Source organism: Panthera pardus, unplaced genomic scaffold, assembly GCF_024362965.1.
Source record: "Panthera pardus isolate Hobbes unplaced genomic scaffold, ASM2436296v1 HiC_scaffold_17, whole genome shotgun sequence".
Classification (NCBI taxonomy): Eukaryota; Metazoa; Chordata; class Mammalia; order Carnivora; family Felidae; genus Panthera; species Panthera pardus.
Window position 1 is genome coordinate 32,450,270 of NW_026526732.1, and position 20,721 is coordinate 32,470,990.

Genomic DNA, 20,721 nt, shown 5'->3' on the forward strand with positions numbered 1-20,721 from the left:
TGTATTATCTCTTCCATAAATATTTGGCAAAATTCCAAGTGGAAGCACCTTGGCTTAGCTTTTTTTTTTTTTTTGTAAGAAGATTTTTACCCATGAGTAGATTATAGGGCTATTCAGAATATTTGTTTTCCTTAATAAATTTGACTGGTTTGTGTCTTTCAAAAACTTTGCCCTTCTCTCATCTAAATTATCCAAGTTGTTTATGTCTAGGTGTGCATAATATTATTAGCCTTTTTAAAAAAGTTTATTTATTTTGAGAGGGAGACAGAGAGTGCAAGTGGGGAAGGGGCAGAGAGAGAGAGGGAGAGAGAAAATCCCAAGCAGGCTCTGCATCACCAGTGCAGAGCCTGATGTGGGGCTCGAAGTCACGAACTGTGAGATCATGACCTGAGCCAAAGTCAGAAGCTTAACAGACTGATCCACCCATGCATCTCCATGAAGTTATTAACCTTTCAATGTCTGTAGGATCTATTGTAATATTTCCCTTTTATTTCATTTATATGTATTTGTTTTGTACTTGTCCCGTCTGCTCTTTGCTTTATATTTCTCTTCTCCTGCTTTCTTTAAAAACATTTTTTTAATGTTTATTTTTCAGAGAGAGAGAGAGAGAGAGAGAGAGGGGAGCATGAGTGGGGGAGGGGCAGAGAGAGAGGGAGACAGAATCCAAAGCAGGCTCCAGGTTCTGAGCTGTCAGTGGGGCTCGAACTCACAGACTGGGAGATCATGACCTGAGCCAAAGTTGGACGCCCAAACGACTAAGCCACCCAGGCGCCCCTCCTGCTTTCTTTTACATTGAGTATTTTTATAATTCCAAAAGAGTGGATGTTATTTTGGATGGAAAAAAGGCAAGATGTGGGCTGCCGTGTGTCGAAACTGAAATTCTCTTGAAGTGAGATGCGTGATCATAAGCTGAGGGTGGGGAAATGTTGGCATCTTAAATCGAGAAGGTTAGAATATTTGTCTTGGGAGGCCTCCTGAGAAAACAGTAAGAGATTAACATGTGGATTTCTAAGCATCAGTAGGGGCCCAGCTTACGTAAACATGTAACCAATAATACTGTTGTGATAGGTAAGGTATACTGTGATCAAATTTGAAGACATATATTAAAATAGGCCTTAAGTACTAGAAAATGTGAACAAATTATAATGGAATTATGGTGGTGGTTAGACTGTTTCACATTTCAGTTATAATAAAATCCATTCATGTTTTCCCTCCATAAGGTTGAAGATACCAGCCTCTTTTAGACAATCACATTTTGCCAAGAGTCCAGAGCTTGTCTGGAAGCCATCTTTTTGAAATATTGGACACTCAGTAGTTTACACAGGATAGATGCTCTCAAGGGATATTCAGTGAGACCCGAGTGCAGTTTCTTCCATATTCTCGTAGCTAAGTTATCTGAAAAGCCACAAGAAGGTGGGATAGCTGAAAGGAATTGTTATTGGTGAGTAGAAATAGAAGGAATGGAATGTTGGGGAGCCAGCTGACTATTCTGTGGGACTAATGGTTTTGGAAGCATGTTTGCAAGACTAGGATAATTATTCTACTCTTCCGGCTGATTGCATTTTGTGTTGTGTTCTTTTTGTTTGCAAAAACTGTGATTGCTTGAATCATGTAGTGAAATGTGAACTTAGTATAAAGGTGCAATTTATCTGAATCTCTCATTGTCCATAGGCATTGCTATCTCATCTACATATTGAAAATCTATGTGATCACAAGTGGGAAAATCACAATACGATAGGAGTATTTCATTTGAATTGTTTTCACAGTTACAGCCGGCTCTCAGAATAAATTTTTTGACAGCCTCCAACTTTACCAGTAGAAAAAGTAACATTTTACATGGAAAAAAATGTTTACAGAAACATTTCTGTAGACAGAAAATATAAACTAACTCATACTTTTCCAGCAGTGGCCGCTACGGTGTATAACGATGAAGAAGGATACAGACTGGAGTCAGACTCTCTGGCTTTGATACTGGCTTTACTATTTACCAGCCCTGTGAACTTGACACGATGCTTAACTTTATGCTTTAGCGTCTTCATCGGTGAAGTAGGAAAATAATTTTATCTCATAGACTTGACGTAAAGGTTAAATGAGTTAACACATGTGCATGTATTAATACATGCTTAAACTGGTCCTCGTGCGTGGTATGTACTCAGTGAGTTGTAGTTGTTACCAGGGTGAAAAAAGCTTAGTTAGGCCCCATCCATCACTAATAATGTGGGTTTTGAGCATGAGCTGCATGTGAAATTTACATATGCTTGATAGCTACCTTGAAAAGGTACTAGGAATAAAAATACCAAATGCCATCCATTTGAGTGTGACACTTACAATTTAAGGTTTTTTTCCTGTATACTTTATTTTTATTTATTTATTTATTTATTTTTGCTGAGCACAGCAATCATTTCTTCAAATGTAATTTTAATGTTAGTAAAAATAGGTACAATTATGTTTTAGCATGCATTTTCTTTTTTTTATATGTATTTAATTTCTTTTTTAAACTTGTTTTATTTTTTTATTTTTTTAAATTTACATACAAATTAGCATAAAGTGCAACAATGATTTCAGGAGTAGATTCTTTAGTGCCCCTTACCCATTTAGCCCATCCCCCATCCCACACCCCCTCCAGTAACCCTCAGTTTGTTCTCCATATTTATGAGTCTCTTTTGTTTTGTCCCCCTCCCTGTTTTTATATTATTTTTGTTTCCCTTCCCTTATGTTCATCTGTTTGTCTCTTCAATTCCTCATGTGAGTGAAGTCGTATGATTTTTGTCTTTCTCTGACTAATTTCACTTAGCATAATACCCTCCAGTTCCATCCACGTAGTTGCAAATGGCAAGATTTCATTCTTTTTGATTGCCGACTAATACTCCATTGTATTTACATACCACATTTTCTTTATCCATTCATCCGTCGATGGACATTTGGGCTCTTTCCATACTTTGGCTATTGTTGATAGTGCTGCTATAAACATGGGGGTGCATGTGTCCCTTCGAAACAGCACACCTGTATCCCGTGGATAAATGCCTAGTTGTGCAATTGCTGGGTCATAGGGTAGTTCTACTTTTAGTTTTTTGAAGAACCTCCATACTATTTTCCAGAGTGGCTGTACCAGCTTGCACTCCCACCAACAATGCAAAAGAGATCCTCTTTCTCTGCATCCTCGCCAACATCTGTTGTTGCCTGAGTTGTTCATGTTAGCCATTCTGACCAGTGTCAGGTGGTATCTCATTGTGGTTTTGATTTGTATTTACCTGATGATGAGTGATGTTGAGCATTTTTTCATATGTCGGTTGGCCATCTGGATGTCTTCTTTGGAGAAGTGTCTGTTCATGTCTTTTGCCCATTTCTTCACTGGATTATTTGTTTTTTGGGTGTTGAGTTTGATAAGTTCTTTATAGATTTTGGATACTAACCCTTTATCTGATATGTCATTTTCAAATATCTTCTCCCATTCTGTCGGTTGCTTATTAGTTTTGCTGATTGTTTCCTTCGTTGTGCAGGAGCTTTTTATTTTGATGAGCTCCCAGTAGTTCATTTTTAGCATGCATTGTCTGAATCAACCATTTGTGACTTTTTATTTTTTAAATACAAATTTTTATATTTTTTTAAAGTTTATTTGTTTTGAGAGAGAGAGAGAGAGAGGGGTGAGGAGGGGCAGAGAGAGAGACAAACAGAATCCCAAAAGAGAATCCATGCTGACAGGGCTGAGTCCATCATGGGGCTCCATCTCATGAACTGTGAAATCATGACCTGAGCCAAAGTCAAGAGTCAGATGCTTAACCCAGACACCCCAACCATTTATGAGTTTTTAGAGATAAAATATCATGATGTATGCAAAGACCATTATAATTAAGGCAAACTTTGCGTCTTCTCTAAGAAATGAAAATTAGCACCATGAATTTTATAACTCTTACTGTAGAAAGCAAATGGTAAATGATATAGGAAAATATTTTGGATAAAAACCAAATGATATTGCAAAGGGGGGGAAGGAAATTAGTAGTAAATGGGCAATATTAAATAGGCAGTTCCCCCCCATATATGGTTTCATTTCTTTATCTTTCAAAATCCATAAAATAGGTATGTATTATCCCCATTTTACTAATGTTAGAACAAAAGCTCAGAGTTTGACTTTAACAATTCTCCAAGGCTATTTAGGGGTAGAGCTAGGGATCAGATCCTAGCCATTTTATTTCAAAACCCATGATCTCCCCATTGCATTTGTCTGCCTCCCAGGAGTGATCTGCATACCATTGATCAAGTTTAGTACAAAAATCATAGGTGATCCATAAAAACAAAATTTCTCCAGTTTTTCGATGTCTTATAATTCAACTAGTTTCATTTCTTTCCATAATTTTCCATTGCATTTCATTTTAATATGCATTTACTATTAAAGCACATACTAAAATGGCCTATAACCTCAGATGGGGTCTCTTAGCTTTCAGGAGTGGTGAAAGGAAGTTCCACTTGCTGTAATAGTAAGAAAAGTCCTTATCTTGGGGTTGGTCCTGTCTTTATCACAAACTAGTCAATTCCATTTGGGGCAAGCCATTTCACAGTGTTGAAATTCCTCTTTTCATTTGTATGAATGAAAATCACTAAGTGATCTTGAATGTCTATTTATTCCATTTCTTTTGATGCTCTATGACACTATAAAATCCTTCCCACATTTTCCTGAAGGGCCAGAAATTCAAATATGGACCACTCTTTTAGGGAATTGATTTCCTAGTTGGGATACTCCAGTTCCTTAAAAATTCCCAGGACTTTAAAAATGGCTATAGATACCGTATTTTGTAGTGAGCAAATCCAGAATCAATTGTTTCAGGTTCTGCAAATATTTTTTTTAAGTTTTTAAAATTTATTTATTTTGAGAGAGAGAATGCAAGCAGGGGACAGGCAGAGAGAGAGGGAGAGGGAGAATCCTAAGCAGGCTACACACTGTTAGTGCAGAGCCCAACACAGGGCTTGAACCCACGAACTCTGAGATTATAACCTGAGCCGAAATTGAGTTGGACGCTTAGTTGACTGAGCCACCCAGGTGCCCCTAAATATTCTTAACCTAAATTTTTTCCACTCTGAATTTGGGATAGCCTAATTTTTTATTTTTTATATTTTCCACAGGATTATTTTACAAATGCAAATAGAGAATTAAAAAAAGATGCTCAGCAAGATTACCACCTGGAATATGCCATGGAAAATAGTACACACACAATAATTGAATTTACCAGAGAACTGCATACATGTGACATAAATGACAAGAGTATAACGGTGAGTAGTCTATGAGTGAATGCCACAGGAATAAATTGTACGTTTGTTTACAGTGGTGAAAGACTTTATAGAATAAAAGGAACAAATATTTAAAAATAACCTTTGAAAACAAAGTCACACAGTCTGTTTTGGAATATCTTTGAATCCTTTTTTTAGAAGCCACAGAAAATCTAAGACTATGCATTTCAATAAAGGCAATTTTTGTGTGAATCTAACATTTTGAAGGGCCATTTAAAGTGGGTATGATTTTATCTGTAAGATTTCCAGTTTTTTCTCCATAAAGTTTGAGACTATACAACAGATATAGGTTGGAAAAAATGTATTACACAAGAGGGAATTATGATACTGAATTTTAGGGTATAATTCATCTGATTTGTGAGTGATTTATTTTTGTAAATTTCTAAAATCAAGATGAATAGTAGACTGATTAAAATTGCCTCCCGACACAAGATTTGTTATTGTCAGATTTCATTCAAAAATTAATATCTTTATGCATATGTAAATTAAATATTTAGACAGCATATAATTCATGTGGTACTTTGGAAATTTCCATGAATTCCTTGGATCAGTTTCATTTTGTATAGATCAATCAAATTATCTTTTTTATTTGATAAATCAAAGCTTTAAAAATGGGAATGTAAAAATCTGAAGCCAGTTTTGATTAACATTCAGCATAAAGAGTAAAAGAAGAAGAAAACCACATGCAAAAACGTGGATCACTTTTTATGTAATATACTGTGCAATTATACTTTAATTGGAAAAATAATTATAGTCATTTGACTTATTAAGAAAGAATATAGCTTTTAAAATAAATAGCTTTTGCTTTATTATTTATTTTTAAAGTTCTTATTACAGAGATCTGGCAAAGACACCTTTTTCTGTGGGAGGACTGAACAATTTCTTCATACCTCACCAAGCCCTCCCCCTGGCCCACCACCCCTCGGGCAATCTCTCCTGTTTGCTAAATGGAAACCAATTTCACCTGACAGTACTTTCCCTTGTTGGGATACCCTAGTCCCTTGGAAATTCCCAGGATTCATAAAATGACTAACGCTAGATTCTAGGATAATAAACCCAGAATCAGAAATTCCTCCTGTGTTTGCACTTTCTGTCAATTCGTACATGTGACGGGGCCAGTTCTGGGGAAAATCTTTAGTGAATGTAAAGGTGCTAACCTGGAAGGTGACTTTAGTTTTCCAGAATCCTTGCTTCTTAACAAGAATATTTGCTTGGCGACTACTAGTTGCTGGTGCGCAGACCTGGCGTGACGACGATTTACCGTCGCCATGTGCACGGAAGCATAACCTCTGAGTCAGTTGCCTTTCATTCTGCCTTGGAAGCCATAATCTTGCGTGCTAAGAGATACCGTTTCTTCCAAAAAGAAACTCATCTATCTGGACACTTAATGATTGAATCAAATTGACACAATTAATGCTAGAGACCATGTTGAGAGCTCCCAATGTCATTATTCTCTTTTTTTTCACGTCTGCATCCTGCTTTAAATAGAATTCCTTAAACTCAGCTCAGTGGTAAGGGAAGTGCTCTCATGAGACATAATGGTGCCCATGTCTGCTCACTAGGAGAGCACAGTGAGAGTGATCTGGGCTTACCACCATGAAGATGTGGGAGAAGCCGGCCCCAAGTACCACGACTCCAATCGTGGCACCAAGAGTCTGCGGCTGTTGAATCCTGAGAAAACCAGCGTGTTGTCTACAGCCATACCATACTTTGACCTTGTTAATCAGGACGTAAGTTTTTTCAGGTTTTATGACTGGAGGGGTGGGTTTATGGAAAGCGTGTAAGAGTTTTTATTTACACTTTTGTGTTTAATAGTGTGTCAAGAGAATGTGACTTTGTGTCCCCCTCCCCTTTTTATTAAGACAGGTCCCCATCCCAAACAAAGGTACGACCTACTGGTGCCAAATGTTTAAAATTCCTGTGTTCCAGGAAAAGCATCATGTAATAAAGGTATGTGACTCACTCACAGGCCAAATTTAATTTGCACAAATGGAGGGGAAATTGTTGTTAAAATGAAAATTATTTAAAAAATGGAAATGATTTTCAATTGTATGAAAGTTATTTCAAGAGCAAAGTAACTGGCTTCTCTGACTCACACCCTGTCTTACGAGTTACTGAATTTAGAGGGAAATCTTGGATTGTAGCTAGGATTTTGGCTTTTGGCTCCTAATTTTACATTTTAAGGTAAAAGTTAAAGGATGCATTTGAATAGTGCTGCCTATTTCCTAGGCAACATTGTGTACAGTTGGAATTGCTGGACTTGCAATTTAAATAATGTATTTGCATATTGATAAACTATATACAGGAACATTACATTCCCACCAAGATTGTTTGAGAATGGCTTGTTTCATTGTAAACATTGGATATTGTAAAAAAAAAAAAAAACTATTTTTACAGTGATTTTTTGAAAATAAGAAAATAGGAAAATTGGTGGATTCCTACAAAATTAAAAATTACAGAATTCGCCTGTGGCACCTAACTCCCTCCCACCTCCACCGGGAATAGCTTCCCCAAACTTTTGTATCTAGCTAGTGGAGAAACAGGTATTTTCAAAGAATTCCATGTCCTTGGTTCTGTGCTAGGTACTGCTTGGTAGTTACACAGAGGCTGAATGTATAATCCATACTCTCCAGGAAACTATAGTAAGAAGGTAGGAGAAGTGTCCTTGACACAGGAAAGAATAAGATAGAATTAAATCATGCATACAAATACTCTAAACGTTCAGAAGGCCAGACATCATCAGCTTTTTGTCAGTCCTCAGACTCTGTAACAAAGCAGTGTGGATATGAGAAAGGAGAAAACGTGTGGATTCTAGAATCGAGAGGGAAATGCATGGGTTTGACTCGCAGGTCGTCTCTTTAGCTCACTGCGTGCTCTCAGGTAAGTTGCTCTGGGGTAATGCCCTGGTTTCTTCGTCTGCAGAGGGTGGTCACCATAACACTTTCCCTCTTAACCTCAAAACCTCTTGGCAGAGTTGGAAACACTGAGTACATTCTGTAAAGCGACTTAGATTTGTTAGTTTCTAATATATCTGTCTAGTGGCACAGAGCTGCCTTTTGCTTACGGATATGATTCATCACTACTTACAGAGGCAAGAAGAGCAGGGGAAGGGAATGTTTTTTGAATTACTAAGTAGTCCTAAATACTTGTAGAATATTTTTGCAATCAGAAGATTTACCAACGATGAGACTTTGGATAAGCCATTTACCTCTGTGCAATGTTATTTGCTGTTTCTTGCATGTGCCTTAATACCAGTGCCTAAGGCCTTCCCTTATGCTAATGAAAAGCCTTTCTCAGAAAAGAGAATGTTATATTTATATAGACTATGTGCCATATAATACTGTGTGTCATTCGCAGCAAATTTAATGGGAACTCGGCTTAAGGGACAAATGTAAAACTACAGGTTCAGAAATAAAAGCACATGTTTCACAAAATGGGTCCTGGATTCATTTTTCAGCAAATGTTAACGGATAGGATATAAAGCCCTTAACTACTGACATTAATGCATTTTTTTCTTATTATTAATGCTAATAATTAAGTCAAATGAAATAAAAGTATTTGCTCTTAAGGGAGGTCAGTATATGTTCTAACTCTGTACGTAGGACACTTACCTGGTATCCCATCTGAGAATTCTTAGCTAGCTTTCCCGGCACATGCTTTTAGAGTAATACTCAGATATGTGGGCATGTATTTGAATGTTTGGAGTTCTGTAGGACGATGGAAATTCTTTACTCCTAGCAAGAGGGGGTTTGGGGTACAGGCTGCAAGTCAGAGAGGAGGGGGTGGTTATACAAAATTTGGTTGCTTCAGGGGCAGAGGGTTGGTGGCTGGCATTTAAAATTCTATTATTACTTAAGAATACCACTTACAGAATAGATTCCTGAGCTTGTTGTTAAATCCTAAAATATCCTAAAGGTCGTCAAGTACTATGGAACATTTTGCAAAAAAGAATGAGCCTAAATAGACTGGCTGGTCCAGTCGGAGGAGCATGTGGTGACTCTTGATCTTGGGGTTGTGAGTTCGAGCCCCATGTTGGATGTAGAGATTACTTCAAAATGAAATCTTAAAAGAGAGAAGAGGAAGCTCTACTTGGAAAATAAATTCAAAATATCTATGTTGTAAAAAAATTCAGGTTGTGTACGTTTTGAGACAGTTTTTAAAAAACAGTTTTCGTTTGCAACTCATGCCAGTTTATAATAAAATGTCAATTCATTTCTAGGGTAGAATTCATAGATCTAAAACTTACCTTAAGAAATTACATAATTCCCATTCTCTTTTCCTTAGCAGAGATGATTTCTGGTAATTTAAGGCAAATATATCTTCTTTCCATAGAATCAAAGACGCCTGTTTTGAAGAGCCATCAGCTAGGTGCCTGTCTTTATTCTGTATTTTATGTCCAGCGAATCACTGTATCAAAAAGCCTCAGTCCTTCTCTGAGACAAAAACCAAAAAGTACTTTCTCAGAAAAAAGAACATTGCTTTTATATTGTATTATATTATGTGTTGTTCACAGCAAGTTTTAAGAACATTGATAATAGTAATATGGCGAGAAATCAATTTTGTTGTCTGCACTCTCATTTCAAACAAAGAAAAGTGTGTAATTGCAATTAAATGTTAATAGTGCTGCCCAACATACATTTTGTAGTTGTAATAACTATAAAACTAAGCAGATAAATGAAATATATCAGTGGCTGTGTGTGAATATATTTAATGTGAATGAGTAAACTTAAACATATTAATTCACTTAATTTAAATTTTAATCATATAATGATAAAAATTATTTACTACCAAAAATATGAAATAATAAGGTAAATAATTTCTAAAATTATAAACTAATAAAGGCAAATAATTTCATCCACAGGAATAATGGGATTATGATAAAAATTATTGGGGTTTCAGTTCAGTTGGGATTCACATTTATTGATTTGTATTTTGGTTTTTGTGAAAAATGCTTAAAATTGTGATTTCAAAATATTGGTATTGTCAGATGACAGCATGCCACACTAGAAGACAGAAATGGAGATTATGAAAAAGAAAGCTCTTGGTAATTTATATCGAAACCACACTCCTCATATGAGATCACCTCTGTGTCTCTCACTCTCGAGACCCACTGTCCAGCCCATATCTCCATATTTAAACATGACCCTATTTAAGCTTTGCCAAATACATAGCTTTACCCTAAATTTAAAATTTTTTAGAGAAAGTGATTCTTTCCGCTCTCTGTAGTCAATAGTAACATCATTATCACCTGATGGTGACAACTGGATATACTCTGCCAGAAGCTGAGGTTATCAACTGGTGTAACACACCCGTGTGTGTGTGTGTGTATGTATGCGTGTGTAGCTTTTATTGTCAGAGAATTCTCCTCATAGATAAACTAAACTCCTAACTCATCGGTTTAAGCATGATCTATCTTATTTGATTTAATAAATAATTGCTGACTGCCTATTATGTTAGGGTTAGGGTTAGACAAGAAAAACATCCAAGCTGACTCATCATCCCATCTCCATCTTGCCTTAAAGGCCCACCTTTCTAATAGGGAGACAGTGAGCCTCATGGTAGCATAGGTGGGTTCTGCACTCTGATGGGCCAGATTTGGATCCTTGCTTTCCATCATCAGGCATTTAACCATGGATGAGTTATTTGTCACTCACATGTCAATTTTATCATTTAAATTTGCATGGTAACTTCCTTATGGAATTGTTTAGACTAAAGGTTAAATAGTAGTTAATAAAATTGTATTACCACTTAGCACAATATCTGACACATAGAAAACTGTTAACAAACCCAACTATTATTATCAGGCCATTTATTTTCAATGTTGTTGTCTGAATGACTTTTCATTGAAAACTGCTGTTTAGTAAAGAGACCCAGAAAAGCAAAGAGCATCATGCTGAAAGGTTGACCATTGCTGAGTTTTAAGAGAGGATTACCTTTACTTGTTGTGTGACCTCAGACGAATTATTTACTTCCTTGTGCCTCAGTTTTCTCGCCTGGAAAATGGGCATAATAGTTCTCAACTAATAGGGTTGTTACAACTATTAAGTGAATCAAAGGAGTTTAACATATGTAATTAGAACAATGCCTGGCACATAGTTTTAAATAAAGTAACTAAATAAAATTATGTAGATCACTAGCAATAAACACAACTGCTCATCTATTGATCATCTTGTTAGGTTTCTGGGTTGCTGAGGGATCCCAAGCCTGCCAATCCCTTCTAGAGAGTCAGAATTCCAAATAAAACCTAGATTCTCACTCTTCATGTAGGGAGGCCACCGTGAAAACTTTCTCCTGTGTAGAAATGTGAAGTGGAGATAAACAAAACACTATCATTATTCTATTCTATTCTATTCTATTCTATTCTATTCTATTCTATTCTATTCTATTCACCAATAGAATGAGATACTGTGCTGTCACTTGCTACTGAACAGAACATCTTTCTTGACTTGATATTAGATGCTGCTGTTTTTTTCCCTTGGTGGCACTCATAAATCTGAATGATTTAATTTGGGGGAATGTTTCCTAGGACAAGAAAATCTAAGGATAATTGATATTGAATGACCATGAAATGTTCTTGAAGCCAGAGTACTGTATAGCCATGAAATAGTCCTTCAAAACTTTGATTTTCCTATCCTAGACACGTAGTATGAACATTTGGGTTTATGCACTATGTTAAATCAACATTGCTGGTCAGTTTCCCTATTGTGTTTATTTCTTGTTCTCCTCTTTTTCTTTCTTCCTCTTCCTCTCTCCTCCTCCTCCTTCTTCCTCCTCGTCTCCTCCTCTTCTTTCTTCTTCTTAATATAAGAACACCATCACATGGGAAACTTTAGCATTAACATATTCTGAAATGTCAAGTGTGATAGAGGACTTCTATTTCTGAAAATGTGTAAGATTTCCAGGTTAAATTTAGTAAATTGTAAGAATTTTCACTGTCAAGCTACATGATTTGACTATTAGAATGATCTCCTCTTTGTCAGTATATCGTCTTCCATTTTCTCCCTGAAATAATATTTCAAAATATATTTTCATTGATGTGATTTTTTTCTTCCCTGATAGAATTGGTTTCTCATCAGGATGCATTTCCACAGACTCTATGCTTTAGTTCTCATTTTTTTTTCATGCCTTCACCTTCAGTTTCCCTCTATTAGGTGGCAGACTAACAGGTGTTTGCTATTGACTATTAACCAAATAGTTGTATTTTCACTCATTTACATTACAATTCTTTGGAACGTTTTTGGCTTACCAATGTTCCCTTTTATTTATTTATTTATTTACCAATTCAACCATATTTCACAAAGGCAAATCTTGGATATTTAGCTAGATCTATTTAGTATGTTGAAAGAAATTAACTTTCAAAGTATGCTTTTTGTGAAAGTACTTTCCATTCGTTTTAAGTACATGGCAGCACTATATTTGGTTATTAAATTCTTAATACCAATGCATTACTACTGGCACCTGTGGATTCTGTCACCCATTGACAAAATGGATAATTCTTTATCTTGTAGAAAAATTATGCTGTAAAATCATAAGAATCATCCTTTTCTTTGGGAATTTGTCATCTAGAGTTTGTAATTATTAACATAATTATATATATTATATGTAATATATATACATGTATCAGTGGATCTGAAAGTTTACATGTATCTTTTGTCCAAGAGATGAAGAATACTTGGCCATTTACTGTGGCTGAAATTATAACTTTGTACAGAAAAAAAAAAAAAAAAAGTGAATAGAGCACTGCTCCTGTCAATGATAAGTTGATTCAAATTAGCACATTTTTAACGCTTGCTGACTTAGAATGTTCAGTGTTGCAAAGTTCTTTCTCGATCTTCTTGAGTTACATCTACTTCACAGAAACATTGGAGATTGTCTAACTACTTGGGTGTTCTTAATAGCCACTTGAGAGTACAAGGTAATTGAATTCACTTTGAAAGCATGCTTTTTCATGGAAGTGATTTATTGCTAACTCTGTCACTAATTAGCTTTCTGACCCTAGAGAAAGTACTTAACCTCACCCTGGTCCTCAGATTCCTTGTCTGTAAGATAAAGGGATTGGACCCGATGTTTCCAAATGGCTCTTTTTACTTCTAAATATCTATGACTTGCTAAAACTAAAAGTGAAATATGTGCTGGGGTTTGGATGCCCTGTGGTCTGAATTCCTGATACGCTTGCTTCTTACTATCCCTAGGCGTACCTGGGTAAAAATGCTTAGGACGCCACGATTTCCCTTGAGGTTTAAAAGCCCCTTTCTTTAATCCCTTGGACCTGGGCTCTTCTAGCATGTATTTGGAAGCCTAGATTTCCATCTGTAAAGGGGATAATAATAGTACTTGTCTCAAATGGTAACTGCCATTATCAAATGAAATAATATCCATAGAGTTCTTATATGTTTGGCATATATTAGGTAGCTCATAAATACCGGCTATATTTCCAATTTACATTGGATTTCAGATACCTCTAAATCTTGGAAAATAATCTAAATGAAGTAAATCTAAGTAAACAAATAAATAAGTAAATAAATACGTAAATAGATAAGTAAGGAAAGAAAGAAAAAAAAGGAAGAAAGAAAGAAAGAAACAAAGAAATAAAGAAAGGGAAGAAAGAAGGAAAGAAAGAAAGAGAAAGAAAGAGGACAAGGAAGAAAGAAAAAAAGGGAAGGGAAGAAAAAGTAAAGAAAGGAAAGGAAGAAAGAAAGAGAAATAAATCCAAACTCCAAATCCAAATCCAAATCTAAATCCAAATCCAAATCCAAATCTAAATCTAAATCTAAATCCAAGTCTAAATCGGAATCTTGGACAGAATGTAAATTTTAAATAAGGATAGGACCTAAGAGTGCCAAGGCGAGCAAGGCTGACCAGTTGATATAGCACGTAGTATGGGCTCTGGAGATAGGTAGGGATTGTATTCCAACTCTGCTTTTCATTAGCTTGATGACCTTGGGCAAACTCAACTCTCAGAGTTTATAGCTTTACTCGTAAAGCAGGAAAAATGATTTCCAGTGAAGATGTAATGAGTACCAGTGAAAACACCTGTTGCGTAAAGGGCTTGTAATTTTTCGTTTTTTTCTCTTGATGGGGATTATAGAGACAGACGACTCAAACTTCATCCAGTATTTTCTCATACTTATCAGGGCTGCACTGAAACCACAGTAGGAAGTCAGTTTTTATTTTATTTTGAAGGAAAGATTCCCTGGGAATTAGATTTCATAGCTTGCTCTCATTATTCTAACCCAAATGAAATTTAACCTAATTTCCTCCTGTTCTTGTCTGAGTAAGGATAAAAGCCAGCTGGTGACTATCCTCTGGGAAATATTCTTTCACATTCTTAGGTCACCCATTAGCCTTCCTTAAGTTGGTCTTAAATAATACCATTTCAACAGACAGACAGAAAGAGATATTTTTCTTTGTTACTCTTCTATTGCCCAACTCTAATCTCAGTCTAGGACATCTTTTTAAAGTAGTCTAAAACATTGGATGACGAAATTGAAAAGCATTAGCACATTTATTGATAATGATTGGCCATAAAAGTTGGTAAATCATTTATGAGCAGCATTTTTATCAAAAGCACTAACTTCATACTAAGATATTTATGTTGGATTCTAGGTGTTGATGGCAAAGTAGGTTTCAGAAGAAGTATGGGAATATTAAGATAGGAATGACTTTTACTTAAATGCAGGGAGATATGCAGGTAATATGTTTATCTGTTTCTTACTACTTTAAATAGCTTCTCTTGTTAGATTTTCACAGCCTCCCACAAGGCAAGTTGAATTACCACCACTTTCCAGATGAACCCACTGAGGCATAGCTTGCATAAGTAACTTGCTTAACCCTATTCACAAATTCTGTGACACAGAGCGAAGACTGAGCACAGATCTTCTGAGCAAAAGTAGTGGACCTTTCTCCATGCAATTCTACTAGTCCAAGCCTTCTAGCTGGTATATGTTGCAGTGACAAATAATTTGGGTGAGAGATGTCGGGTAGCTTATATCCGGCCACAGGGCCTTTGAGTCACTTTCTCAGAGCCAAGGCTGCTTTTGAATCCTTACAGAATTGGTGCATAGGCCGAGGGCTATGTGAATAATCCCATCAGAACCTGCCAGAGATACCAGTTCAAAGATCCTGGGAATTGATTTAGACCTACTTCGACAGCATTTTGAGCACACAGAACTCTGCTCTTTTCACACGTGGGGTTTGGAAATGCTCCTTAACAGGAAATGCCACATATAAAATGTCATTTGTGATTTAGGAAGTTATTTAAATAAGACGAGTTAAGATGATTAGGTGAAAGATTATGCACATGCTATAAAAAGGCGCACAGTGTTAAATCTCACAGATGATGTTAGGGAGATAGGAACTGGAAATAATTTCACTGAAAAGAGTGGCCTGCTAATCTTATGGGACACATCTTGTAGCATAAGGATCATTGAGAAGAAGACCATAGCCTCCTGTTTGAGCAGGTACAGTCCTTTTTGGAGTTAAGTAAAAATAATGGTAATGACCTATTTTATCCCCTTTCACAGTAACTGTCTATAAAAAGGGACTTGTGGAAAGAAATATTGACATTTTATTTATTTTTTAAAGTTTATTTTAAACTTTAAAATAGAGAGAGAGAGAGAGAGAGAGCAGTGGAAGGGCAGAGAGCAAGGGAGAGAGAGAATCCCAAGTAGGCTCCACACTGTCAGTGCAGAGCCCGATTTGGGGTTCAGTCTCACGAACCATGAGATCATAACCCGAGCCAAAATCGAGAGTCAGATGCTCAACCAACTAAGCCCCCAGGTGCCCCGAAGTACTAACATTTTAATTTGGAAGTTAAATTTGTGGCAAAATACCCAGAGAAAAGTACCCTAAAAACAAGAAGAGCTCCATTGTTGGAGAAAGAGCTAGGAGTGCTGGCATCTCAGTGTGGCCTATGAACCAGCTGAGAGCACGGTTCTCATCCTACAGTAGCCCTCGCTCAGCTGAAAGTTAATGTGGCCACACCACAGCGCTTCCAGAGACTCATTGAGATTGATAACAGTTCAAAGACTGTAGATCTGTGTAACTGAGAGGTTGTTCTAAGTAGTCTCGTTCGCTCTTAAATTCTATGACTTTCGTCAAATATTGGAATTAAGAGAACCAGAAATTTATAAAACAAATCTATAAATTTGATATATGTGTAAAATTTATAAGATAAACTGTGATAAAAGGTTGTCCTAAAAAGTCGTGAAGGAAATGATAATTTGTGTGTGTGTTCCCACAGGATATAATATGCCAATTTTATGTTGGTGTCTGTTTTCAATGTAAAAAATTATATACTTACCAAAACAGGATGACGTCCATCATTTCCTTTTTGATTGCAACAATGACTTTTCTTATGGTTTTTATGAAGGGGACTTCTAGTAATTAGCAGGAAAAGGTTATGTATGTGGTAGGATCTCACTTTAAATAAATGAGATATCTACTATTCGAGTTTATAAAACTCATAAATCAAAGGTTAGTTTTACATAATCCTAATCAAGTTATAAAGGACTGCATAGATGTGTTCTTTAATATCAAGCTTCTCTTGGAGCATTTAAAATGAATGTGTTTTTTTTTTAATTTTTTTTAAATGTTTATTTATTTTTGAGAGAGAGAAAGACAGAGTGTGAGCAGGAGAGGGGCAGAGAGGCCCAATGCAGGGCTCGAACTCTTGGAGCACGAGACCATGACCTGAGCCAAAGTTGGGCACTTAACCGACTGAGCCACCCAGGCGCTCCCAAATGAATGTATTTCTATATCAAAAATTTAGATTAGGGGCGCCTGGGTGACTTAGTCGGTTGAGTGTATAACAGCCTGTGGGTTCAAACCCTGTTGGGCTCTGTGCTGACAGCTCAGAGCCTGGAGCCTAATTCGGATTCTGTGTCCCCCTCCCTCCCTCCCCCCCTCCCTCTCAAAAACAAACATTAAAAAATTTTTAAAAAATTTAAAACTTTAGATTATACAAAAAGCTTAATAATGTATCTGTTTTATAAAGAAAAATTTACTCTCACGTATCAAAAACATTATGGTTGAATCTTGCTTCCTTGAATCAGTGTACTTTTCTTGATTCATTACCTGGGATGAATCATCTTGATAGAATCTTTAGGGATGGAGCCCCTTATGTTGGTTGGTGGTGGTTGCTGTCCTTTGGAAAGGTCCCCAAGTGATCTTGATACAAGCTCCTTGAGCGAGAATCATTGTTTTACGTTTATTAAAACTTCCCAGCAGATTGGGAAAGACTGTTTTTAGGTTATATTTTCTAGCACCTAGTAAAAGGTTCTTCATGTTAAGTAGCATCAATACTCATTTTTATAGTAATATGCTGTTTTATTCAACAAATATTGTAAAAACTGAACTCACACCGAACATCTCCTATCAAAATACACTGCTAGCTGTCTGCATATGAAAAAAATTTAGGCAGTTTATGAGATAAGTCATTCCTTGATGCATTGCATATTTCTTCATGGAAGCAGAGAGGCAAAAACACCAGCTGTTTCCTGGAACCACAGCTGACTTTCATTATAAAATTTCAACATGAACTAATTCAGATATAAGGGATACTTTCTTCTATGAAGGGAGAAGATTTATGACCTAGTGAAATATATACATCGAAGTAAACTCTATACATTAATGTTTATAATGTAATGGCTTCATTTTAGAAACTGTATACTGAAGGCGACCTTGCTGACTCTAAATGCATTCCATTACCAATAAAGAGCGATCTGTTTATCGCTGAAATCTCACAGAATTGGTCTATGTGGGACTTTAAATATTAAGTAAGGGCAAGACCATGTAAATAACTGTTAATGATTATGTAAATGCTGCCTAGTGCCTCTCAGGCTTTAGCTTGGCATGAGGAAGTCCTGAGAATATAGGAGAGGCCTTCTGTGGTATGTTTCAGAAATCAGTGTATTTAATATATTATGTATCATAATCAGCTGGAGACATCCCTTTGCACTACCCTCCCAATTGCAAAGAAGAATCAGAGTGTCTAATGAGTGCCTGCTTTGGACAGCACTCAGTACTGTCTTTTTTTTTTTTTTTTTTTAAAGAAACATTTACCAGATGATATGTTGCCTCAGCTAAGTCTTTTTTTTTTTTTAATGTTTATTTATTTATTTTGAGAGAGAGTGAGCGGAAGAGGGACAGTGAGAGAGGGAGAGAGAGAACCCAAGAATGCTGTGTGCTGTCAGCCCGGAGCTGGGTGCTGGGCTCGATCCCATGGATCGTGAGATCATGACCTTAGCCGAAAACAAGAGTTGGAGGCTTAACTGACTGAACCACACAGGTGCCCCCGTACTATGTCTTTTGTCAGATAGAAGGCAATATAAGACATGGTCTTTCACCCCAAGGACCTCCCAGTTTAGATGGGGAGAAGACATGCACATCTGAGTAACCGAGAAACCCGAACGGTGGAAAGTGAACGTTGCTGTCAAAGTACATAGTATAGGCAAAAGAAAGGAGTGAAGGTCTGAGCACCATCTCAAGCCATATGGAGAAAACAATTTGGGGAAAGTACAACTAAATGGATCTTAGGGAGGTAGGGATGTGTGGTGAGGATCCCTAGGACACAAACTGTTCCCATGCTTAAGCACGTGATAAAACTGAGAGCATTGTCCATTTTGTGGATCACTAATCATCAGAAAAAAACTAGGAAGTAGGTAGTATTAATATCCTCGTTTTACAGAGGAAGACACTGAAGCCCAGAGAAGTTAAGTAACTTGCGCATTGTTGGCAAGTTTCCTGTTTGTATACTTCTCCCCGAAGAAGACAGTATATTTTTTTAAATAAACATGTATGAGCACTTTTGCTAGTTTAGCCTCAAAACATGACTTTTAGGTTTGCGGAGAGCAGCATTCATTGGCTCAAAAGTAAGACTCTTGCTTCAACGTTAGAATTCCCAAGTATTACACATTTGTCTGTGCGGAAGCTCCATCTGGTCCCACACGTGGTAGAGAATACAGGATGCTGAAACCAACATCTGCCTGTGCTACAGCCAGCTCACAGCTGCTGCCTAACATTGAAATCCATCCTAGAGTCGTGTCAGATTAGAATGCAGAATCTCTCCAGTTACTTGTTGTCAGGGTAACTGCATTTTCTGATCAGAGAATGCCTGAATCGTACCAAAGCCCCTAGTGTGAAACACTGAAAGGAACTGCAGACCGTGGCCTTTAGTACCTAAATGGGGTCACTGATTTTTATCTTGAATGATACCATTGTGTGGCTTTATCCCCAGACATGAACTTACCAGTTTCACTTAATGTGAAAACTCTGGCAAGTTGCGTCATAGTCTCCGAAATAGAAATCAAGGCTACCTCTTAATTGCACAATGTGCTGTAACCATTTAGTTCTTGAAAGGAAAGCTGCAGGCTCTTCCTGGGAAGAGAGTGATGGCCTTTCAGTTCCTGTGGAAATGAAGAGGACTTCCCTAGAGCTGCAGTCACTGTAGAGTGATTGACTGTTGAGTTTGTTGGACCTCTGTTCCCATTGTCAATGTCAGTTACGTGTTGTTAATAACTTAAATGTATGTAATGTATGTGAGCTTCTTTGTGGAAGAAGTTTATATCATTTAGTTTTTCAATTTATTGGACTATGAGCCTAATGAAGATCTCAAGAGATAATTTACTTACGGTCCAAGATTTAAAAAAAAAAATGTTGCTTTAAAACCACCCTGAAAGACGTTTTATGGACTAATTTTTTTTCTTCTTCAGCTTGAATTAATAATCATATGAAATTCATATGTGACATGACATGCTCAGGGAATGGCCTTTCACAATCCTGAAAAGAGACCACAACCATTAAATTTTATAACCCTTATCATTTGAAGACATTTTTTTTTTCATTTGCAGAAAATGAAGTCTAGTGAATAAAACTGCTTTCCCCTTCCAGTTAACTAATTGAAACTAGGCTTCAAATTTAGATGATGATATTTATAATTATTAAAATTTTCCATTTTCTAAACTCATCTTTATGAATAAAATTGGGTAGGTCCTTCACAATAGCTGGTTTTAACTTCATGACTTCAAGGCAAAATTGGTCCTTTTGGATGGAAACTGAACATCGTTGTTTCACATTATGACAATCAGGACCATGTTATTGAACATGCCCCTTTGCTTTTTTCTTACATTTTATCTTGGTAAGACTATATACGCATATGCAGAATGGAAATAACAATTCCTGTCTTCTCAAGATTACTCTGAAAGTGCTTTAAAAACATTGAATTTTAGAAAACAAGTATTTGTTGATTACTCATTATGTAATAGACACTGCTTTATTTACTCCTTATGCCATTTTGCAGATGAGGAAACTGAGGCTCAGGAAAAATCGTGTTTTACTTAACGTCATAGTGTACTTAGTATTACAAAACATCATTCATGTAGTCTAGCAGTGGGAACTTGTACAATTCATTTAATTTATATGAGCCTAAGTTTGGAGGTG

General features: G+C 36.5%; 1 protein-coding gene across 1 annotated transcript in view; it reads left to right on the top strand.

Annotated features, from left to right (window-relative positions):
- The window catches only part of MOXD1 (monooxygenase DBH like 1), a 96,703-nt gene that overhangs the window by 17,824 nt on the left and 58,158 nt on the right, over nucleotides 1-20,721 (top strand). The window contains exons 2-4 of the mRNA XM_019420570.2: nucleotides 5,119-5,265; nucleotides 6,846-7,013; nucleotides 7,150-7,233. Of these exons, the coding sequence (XP_019276115.2) occupies nucleotides 5,119-5,265; nucleotides 6,846-7,013; nucleotides 7,150-7,233 (399 nt within the window). The remainder of the gene's footprint in view (nucleotides 1-5,118; nucleotides 5,266-6,845; nucleotides 7,014-7,149; nucleotides 7,234-20,721) is intronic.